This window comes from Echinops telfairi, unplaced genomic scaffold (assembly GCF_000313985.2).
Source record: "Echinops telfairi isolate 266 unplaced genomic scaffold, ASM31398v2 ScPeMD7_18;HRSCAF=68, whole genome shotgun sequence".
In the NCBI taxonomy this organism is placed as follows: domain Eukaryota; kingdom Metazoa; phylum Chordata; class Mammalia; order Afrosoricida; family Tenrecidae; genus Echinops; species Echinops telfairi.
This window is the reverse complement of record NW_022103915.1, coordinates 31,478,296-31,487,347: the sequence shown is the minus strand read 5'-3', so window position 1 is coordinate 31,487,347 and position 9,052 is coordinate 31,478,296. Positions and strand designations below refer to the sequence as shown.

General features: G+C 42.4%; 1 protein-coding gene across 1 annotated transcript in view; it reads left to right on the top strand.

Annotated features, from left to right (window-relative positions):
• Positions 1-5,300: 5,300 nt before the first annotated feature.
• BBOF1 (basal body orientation factor 1) overlaps positions 5,301-9,052 on the top strand; it is a 15,753-nt gene continuing 12,001 nt past the window's right edge. The window contains 1 exon segment of the mRNA XM_045288176.1: positions 5,301-5,435. Coding sequence (XP_045144111.1) covers positions 5,301-5,435 — 135 coding nt within the window.

The window sequence follows — 9,052 nt, the reverse complement described above, 5'->3', positions numbered from 1 at the left end:
ACGGCGCCTGCGCCCTCCCCGCGCTGGCAACCGCCGGGGCGGGAGCGCCCCCGCTCGGCGTTCCTGTTTCCTTGGAGACGGAACCGGGCCTAGCAGGCAGCGCAGCGGGGCCAGCCGCGCACTAGAGAAGCCAAGATGCCCTTGAAAGCAAAGAAAAAGAAAGGCAAGGCCAAGGGCAAGGGCAAAGGCAAAGACAAAGACAAAGGCAAAGGCAAAGACAAGATTAAGTAAGCAGAAAGCCTCCATGGGCTATACCCCGCGGACCTTGGCCGGAGGCAAGCGTGGGCGCCTCAGGACCCAGGGACGGGGAGCTGGCCAACATCCTCCCGCAGGCCCTCGCCGCCCACCAGTTGCTCTTCTGTCTGAGGACAGCTCCCATTGAAATCCTCAATATATGTGCCAGATCCTGTTGCTGTTACCATCTGAAACACTAGTGAGACATTTGGAGTTCGGAGTAATTTCGACCCAGTCCCTGCTGTGTGTAAGGTACCAGTGGCGGAGGCAAAGAAGTTCCCAAACAGTAGATGTAAGGACAGATTAAAATAAGAGGTGCTAGAGAAGAAATAAAGAACTGAGAATAAGGAGGGAGGGGTTAATTCCAACGCTGAAAGTGAATATCAAGATAACAGTTCTCGGAATACCGGAGGTCATCTAGACTTGTGCTGTCCAATAGAGTAGCCTGAGCCATCTGTGGCTATTACTTAAAATTTTATTTCCTCATTCTAGTGGCCATGTTTCAAGTGATTGATAGGCTCATAGGACTAGTGGCAACTTTATGCAAAATGTTTGCATCATCACAAAAAGTAATAAAGGGCAGCACTAGATTTTAAGTTCTAGGGACTTAAATGCAAATGTGGTTCTAGGGACACTTGTCAATGACTATAGAAAATTAGTTGGCATGTGTGGGCAAGGGTTGCTACTGGCATTTAGTGGACAGAGGCCATGGATACCGTTAAGGCGTTTAACAGCCTATGATGTCCAGAAATACCACACTCCCCCAAGAATTAATATGGTTCAGAATCTTCTTCGTGCCAGGGTTGCAACACCCTCTTCTAGACTATTAACTTTACTAGAATAGGCACCAAGCATTACTCACCATGTCTAAGCATCTACTCACTCACTACTCACTGCCATCCACCTGTGGGTTCTCATTCATAATCTAGAGCAGGTGCTTCTTACTTGAAAAGTAAACGAAGTGTCCTGTGTGTATACTTCAATTTGGATCTCTTCTTTCCTCCACTGGGCTGTGGTCTCCAATCAGTCTTGCTTACTCTATCCTGCAGGATCTCTGCTATGAGTTTGAGACAATCTGGAACACAGCTCAGAGACCTTTTTGGCAGTTGAAATAGTTCCTTGAGCTTTCTCAGAGAACTGTTTTGGTTTAGTGGAAACTTCAAGGACTCATTAATAAGTAATTGTTCAGGTTTCCATAAACTGATCAAAACTTGGAGTGAGTAATGCTCTAGCACCTTGCTGGCTGGGAAGTGAGTCAACTAGGTCGTCACTTTGGATGGCAACCTGGGAGTTCCTAGACAGATGGGTCATGCATGCTGTGTTCAGCAACACAGCAGATGGGATGACACCTTATAAGTTTGTAAAGTGATTTGTTTAAAAGACTAATACCTGCTCTACCCCCATGGTGGAATTTTCAGCCAAATAATAGGCAGGTGCATAAGGAGAACAAGAACCCTAGGGTACCCACACCTTAGAATAATGAATTATGTGAGATCCAAAGGGCAGCATTTGCCTATGGACAAATTTCAGAAGGGTGAGCTAAGAAGGAGGAATGGCAACTGGAGACACGGAGGAAGTGGAATAAGTGATGTTACATTGGTGAGGACTCCAATCAATAACATGAAACAAAAATGCAAGAATTGTTGAAAATGTGGGGAAAGATATACTTTGTAAACCTTCACCCAATTAAAATAATAAAATAATAATAATATATGCTCAATATGGAAAAACATGGAAAATCCCAAAAGAGAAATGAAAAATCCTCTGTAATCCCACCATCCAGATATAACTTCTATTATCATTGGAGAGTATTTTATTTATATATAAAATGATAGCATACAATCCATGCTTACAGTTTTTTTCTCCAGTGTATTTATAGAATAAGTATTCTACAGAATGAAAATGTGTAAACAGAACTGCATAGTTCAGCATTTTTTTAAGTGTCAAGGCCTTATGCCATTCATGAGACTCACCAGCATGTGTGTTATTCCTGACCATCTGTCTACTGCAGGCTGAGAAACACTGAAAGAACAGACCTCTTATTCCTCAGGTTTTCCATGACCTACAGTTTGAAAACCACTGCTTTTTAAAAAACAGTATTGTGATCCTACTCTGCTCAGCTTAGACTGATACTTTCTAGAACTAGTTAAGTGACGATGGCGAAGCAGTCGGTGTACCTAAGTTCTGCTGGAAAGGGAGGTCAACAGCTATAACACGCTGGATGGATAGGGATGAGGATGGGGCTGGCCTCAATTTGAAGGAAACAAAAGGTGAGAATGTGACTAGAATTGAAGAGAACCAGTTGAGTGGCTGAAGGGTGACAGTTTAGGTACACAAAACATATCTGAGAATCTTTAGACTTCAAATGTAGAAGTCTTTCAAATATTTGCTATCTATATATCTATAGGGCTGCTATGAGTTGGAAAGGACTCAATGGCAGTGAATTTAGGAGCCCTGGTTGCATAGTGGGTAATTAGTGGGGCTAATAACCACAAGATCAACAGTTCAAAGCCTCCAGCTGCTCTGAGGAGAAAGATGAAGCTTTCTGTTCCCAGAAAGTCTTAGAAATTCACTGGACAGTTCTCTATTCTATAGGGCCTATATGAATTGGGATTGACTCAAAGGCATTGAGTTTGGCTTTAGATATAGCTAGTGTTTACCACAGGAGCCATGGTGATGTGGTGGTTACATGTTGGGCTGTGATCCATATGCTTGGCAGTTAGAAACCACCAATAGCTCCGAAGGAAGAAAGACTGGCCTTTCTACCCCTGGAAAGAGTCCCAATCTTGAATTGACTTTATGACAGTGAATGAGAGTACTTACTATATATAAAGAATGGTACTGGTGGATAGAGTGTAACACGGAGACGGCATGGTGGAGACTGGTGGATACCAGGCCAGCTGATCACCATGCCACCAAGCCACAGAACCTGAATGACCCCTGCAGGCAGATGGCTGAGGGCCACCCAGCGACTTCCTTGAGATCCATGTGAACAACTCATAGACAGTGGGGGCCAGCAGGGGTCGCTTCACTACCTATGAAAGCAGGGTCAAGACATCTTATTTTCAAGCTAAAGGAATCTAGTCCTAGAAGATGATACAGTGATTTCGAATGGCTGCAAAGTGAATTAGAAAGAGAAAGCAAGTAGTTCCTTCACTCCCTGGAAAAACATTTTTATTCCAGCTTCCTTTGAGAGGAGATGATGGGATCTTTGGGGAGAGTTTTGTTGAGGAAAGGAGGCAAGGGCTGGGGCAGTTTATAAACAAGGTTGCTGGTCACCCTCCGGCACAGAATGAACATCATCTTCACATGTTTTGACAGGACAAAATCATAGATAAAAGCTATACTCCATCCAAAATAAGACATGCCAGAAATTTGACAAGAAGGAGGCAAAAAGCAAAACCAATGTTCGGTGACTATTGATGATTCGGATGCGCCAAGGAGGAAGTGCTCACTAACTCTCAGCCTGCCTCCCAGAAACTGGTCTCACGCCCTCCGTGTGCCAACACGCATGATGATGGTCACTCTTGTTGGGGGAGTTGACAAGAAGATAACTTGCTTCAGTGAACATCTTTCATTCTCGCCTTTCTATCAATAGCTCTCCTTTACTGTGGTGTGCACATCTTGAGGTTAGTCCTGTGTCATCTGCAGTGTCCTCACTACAGTGACTGCCTTGGTCTGCTCTGCACAGATTCTTTTTTTTTTTTTTTTTAAAGTTTTGGGTTTTTTTCCCAATTTTTTAAAAAAAGTACTTTTTATTGGGGGCTCTTACAGCTCTTATCACAGTCCATACAGTCCTCCCGTGTGTCAAGCACATTTGCATATATGCCGCCATCATCACTTTCAAAGCATTCTCTTCCCACTTGAGCCCATGATATCAGCTCCTCATTTTGTCCCCCTCTCTCCCCCTCTGCATAGATTTTATGCCATGTTTGCTTCTTGAATCTGACTACCTAGAATGTTCCCTGTCCCCTTCTTTGTACTCCGTGATGTCACTTGTCCTGATTCCTGTGTAGGAACACGACACCACTGGTGCCCACTACCGCCCACAGAAGAGACACCCTTGTGTTCAAAACACATCTTCCCTCAGGCTCACGAGACCCTCCACGTGGGAGATTTATGAGGAACATCTTTATATTCTGTATAAAGATCAACAACAAATTTATTTACCAAAATCATTTGTCTAAGATTTTAAGTTGTTTTCAAATAAAAATAAAACTGTGTTTCTGATGTTTTTAGAGGAGTGGCAGTTTATTAATGTTCATTCAACATCTCCTTATTTTTGAAATACCTCCCTTTTAATGCTTTAATGTTTATATCTATCCTTTAATACCTCCCACTCCCCCACCCCCACCATGATGATGGTATGCTTCTCAATCATCCTTAAAGCCTGGTGCATTGTGGCACCAGGCAACTTACATTCTTTGGTGACTTGCTTTTCTGTCCAAGGCCTAGCCAACCTTGTCCCACCTAAAACAAATAAAAACAAAACTGGAGGGTGGGGCAGGTGGGAGCTTACAGAAATAGGGACTTCTATTTACACTAAGTATCTATCCTCCTGTAGAAAGAGAACAAAAGATAATGGAGACAGTGGCGAGACCCATGGTCCAGGGCTGAGGGGATAGTGGGAAAGTTCAATAAAGGAGAAATCAAAGAAGAAAATGAAAAGATGTGAAAGCCTTATGACATGGATTTGTAGTCCTTTAGAGTTATGCTCCACAATGGCCCCTCTTCTAGAAAGAGGAACCTACTTAACTCCTTTATGTGAAAACAAAAAGGTGTTTCTTTTTTTTTAAGGCTATATAATATATTTTTGTTGTTGAGAATACGTACAGCAGAACATAAAGTTCATAGACATGCATTTCTTCTTCATTCAACAATCCTTACAGGCAATACCAAGTTAAAACACAGAGATGTAATACAACTATGATAGAGAAATAGTTATGTACTATGAATGTCCTTTTCCCTGTAGGAAAGCAGTTAATCCAGAGGAATCTGTGGTGGACAGAGCCAAGGCCAATGCCTCACTGTGGGAGGCCAGGTTGGAGGTCACCGAACTCTCCAGGATGGAGTATCGTGACACTTCCCTGAAACTGGCAAAAAGTAATGAGGACTTAAAGAAGCAGCAGTACAGGATGGAGAGAGACACCATGTCTGTGTTAAGCTACTTGAAGAAACAGGATCAGGAGAAAGATAACCTGGTAGGTAGGCGGAAAGCCTCCTGAGCTTTAGTATCTCTGTGGTTATACTGGTGTGGTTCAATACGTCAAAGAGTTTAATTCTTTGAAATAAAGCATAGAGTTAAGATACTTGAATTGATGCTAACTCCCTGAACCGAGTGCGATTTCAGAATGGCTTTGCTAATCCTGAAGGAGCTGTGGTGGTGTTTGTAACAGCCTTAGAAACCCTGTCATACACAGTCACTGTGAGTGGGCATCGACTGATAGCAGTGAGAGTTGAGTTACTGATATTAGAGCCCCGATTGTGCTTTTGGACAAACATTGTACTGCTAACTTCAAGGTCTGGCCTCCAACCCCAGCAGGTGCTCCTTGGGAGAAAGATGAAGCTGCCTGCTCCTGTGAAGATTGACAGAGCCTCGGAAGAATTTGGAATGACTCAGTGGCAGTGGGTTTTTTGTTTGTTTTAGCTGATGGTGGCTCTTTATTATTTCCCAGTTTTTACCTAGATTGCTGAAACAAATAGATGGTTAATCACAAGGAACATTATGTCCTTTATGTTAAGGACAAAATCAATGGTATATGGCCTATATATTATTTTATATTGGTAAGTACTCCATTTTAGTGATATAGAAAACAATTCACTGTTAATCCATGATCACACCAAGAATTTAGCAAATTGTGTCTCTTTTTAATGGCTTGTTGAATTTTGATTTTATCTTACTGTATCTCATTCAAGTGTTAAAAATTAAGTTGGGGAGGGGAGGGAGGGAATAAAGAGGAGCTGATATCAAGGGGCTCAAGTAGAAAGAAAACGTTTTGAAAATGATGGTGGCAGCATCTACAAGTCCGCCTAATGTAATTGATGTATGGATTTCTATAATATCTGTAAGAGCCTCCAATAAAATGGTCAGTTAAAAACAAGAATATAGCTACCATTTTTGATCTGGATGGAGAGAGGAAGAAGAACTAATACCACTTTGGAGTTTCTGTTGTGTGCCAGATATGATGCAAGCTGTTGTCTCATCTCATCCTTTTTTAACATGTAGCCACTGTGTCGTATCCTCAGGGTTTTCTTTTTTTATTGTGATGAAACTATACAAAACAAAACATGCACCGACCGACTCCACACTTTCGAGAAGTATAATTCAGTGGCACTGACTTACATTCTCGAGGAGCCCTGCTGGTGTAGGGGTTTATACATTGTTAACAGTTTGAAACCACCAACCGCTCCACAGGTGAGAGATGTGCTTTCTGCTCCCATAACGATTTACAGCCTCAGAAAACCAGGGCCGTTCTACTGTGCCCTGCAGGATGCCTGCAAGTCAGAATTACTTGATGGCCGTGAGTAGTGGTTTTTATTTTTTTCTTTGTATGCGCGTGTTTTAATACTTTTATTGGGGGCTCTTACATCTCTTATCACAATCCATACATTCCTCCAGTGTCAAGCACGTTTGCACATATGCCGCCATCATCATTTTCAAAGCATTCTCTTCCCACTTGAGCCCCTGATGGGTGTGTGTTTTTGATTAAGTTCTTTAAGTTGTACGACCAAATCATCTTATCATATTAATATAGACTCATTGTCCCCTAAGCAAAAAGTCTTCTTCTTTAGCACCACCTCCCATCCACTAATAGTCTGATTTCTTTTGCTTATTTCATATAAGTAAGATCATGCAGTAATTTGCCCTTGTATAATTTATTATTTTTCTCAGCATGATATTTTCAAGGTTGTTGTCCTCATTTTACAGATGAAGAATTGACTCTCGCAAAGAATAGGTCATTTGTCACACAGTTAATAGGTGGTGCAGTGAAATTTAGATATAACTCTTAGATTCTTCTCTTTCCAATTTGCCTCTAGAAGGGCTCTGGAGACCTAGAGAAATATCTGCCGTTCTGTGGATGGTGTGTGTCCTTCCCATGTATATATTTGTAAACATTGTATTAGAGCTTAAATTCTGATCCCATGTTGGGCTGCCTGAACTCACCAGCTGTTCAAATCTACCTGCCACTCCTTGGGAGAAAGATGAGGCTCTCTGCTCCTGTAAAGATTTATAGCCCCCTTGCAGATGGGTCTCGGGGAGGAGATGAGCCAGTCACGGTATGATGTAACAATGATGAGAAATACAACTTTCCTCTAGTTCCTAAATGTTTCCTCCCGCTCCCACTACCATGACTCGAATTGGACCTTGCAAGTCTGGCTAGACCAGAGGAGGTACACTGGTACAGATAGGAACTGAAAATCCAGGGAATCCAGGGCGGATGAGCCCTACAGGACCAGTGGTGTGAGTGGCGAAACAGGGAGGGTAAAAGGAGAATGGGTAGGAAAGAGGGAACCGATTACAAGGAACTATATGTGACCTCCTCCCTGGGGGACAGACAACCGAAAAGTGGGTGAAGGAAGATGTCGGACAGGGCAAGATATGACTAAATACCAATTTACAAACTATCAAGGGCTCATGAGGGAAGGGGGAGCGGGGAGGGAGGGGAAAAATGAGGACCTAATGCTGGGGGCTTAAGTGGAAAGAAAATGTTTTGAGAATGATGAGGGCAATGAATGTACAAATGCGCTTTACACAATTGATGTATGTATGGATTGTGATAAGAGTTGTATGAACCTCTAATAAAATGATTTAAAAAAGAAAAAAACGATTTAAAAATGGGGAAAAAAAGTAGAAGAGCAGAGAAAAAAGAGAATATTCTCAATTAGATGGATTCACAGTTGCAACACACTACAACAGCGAGCCCAAGCATCACCACAGTTGTGAGGTTATACAAGACGGGGCATGGTTTTTGTTCTGTTGTCCTCAGTTACACTGAGTCAGAAACTACTTTGGGGCACCAAATAAGCAACAACATTGTTCCAGTAATGTGAAAGGCCTTGCTCTTCGGCAGTGTTTGAAAGTTGATTGGTACCCCTAGCCAGCCCTGGGAGGGGCAGCCTAGCCCTTATAGACTTCCCTCAGTATATCCTTGATGGAATTTGGAGTAGTAAGGTTGCATAGTCATGAGTCTATAGGACAGAGTATGAGTTTACAGGACAGTCTATAGGTATGAGTAGAACTGCCCTTTTGGGTGTCCGAGCCTGTACATCTTTATTGGAACAGAAAGCCCAATTTTTCTCTAGAAGAGTGACTGGTGAAGTCAAACAGCTGACCTTGAGGTTGGCAGCCCAAAAGTCACCCACGAGGCCACCAGGACTCCCATCTGAAGTGATGCATGCATATATCCTACTAAGAGTCCTTTTCCAGCTTCCGTGGTCCTGCTTGTAGCTGTGATGAATCGATGTGCCACCAACCAAGATTTTGTGACTGGTGCCTTGGTTCTCCGTATCCTAATTTCTGTGATTCTTTGGACACCTTTATGACCTAGTGCTTGTGGTCTCCCTCATTCAGATGATTTGTCTTTGTCTTGGTTTTTTTTTGAAGTCTAATAATTCTTTTTTTTTTTTTTAGCATTTGTTGTAGTCTTTTTTTTCCTTTTTTTTCCCCTCTTTTTTAACATTTTATTAGGGGCTCATACAACTGTTATCCCAATCCATACACACATCAATTGTGTAGCGTGCATTTGTACATCGTTTCTCAAAACATTTTCTCTCCATTTAAACCCCCGACATTAGGTCCTCATTTTTCCCCTCCCTC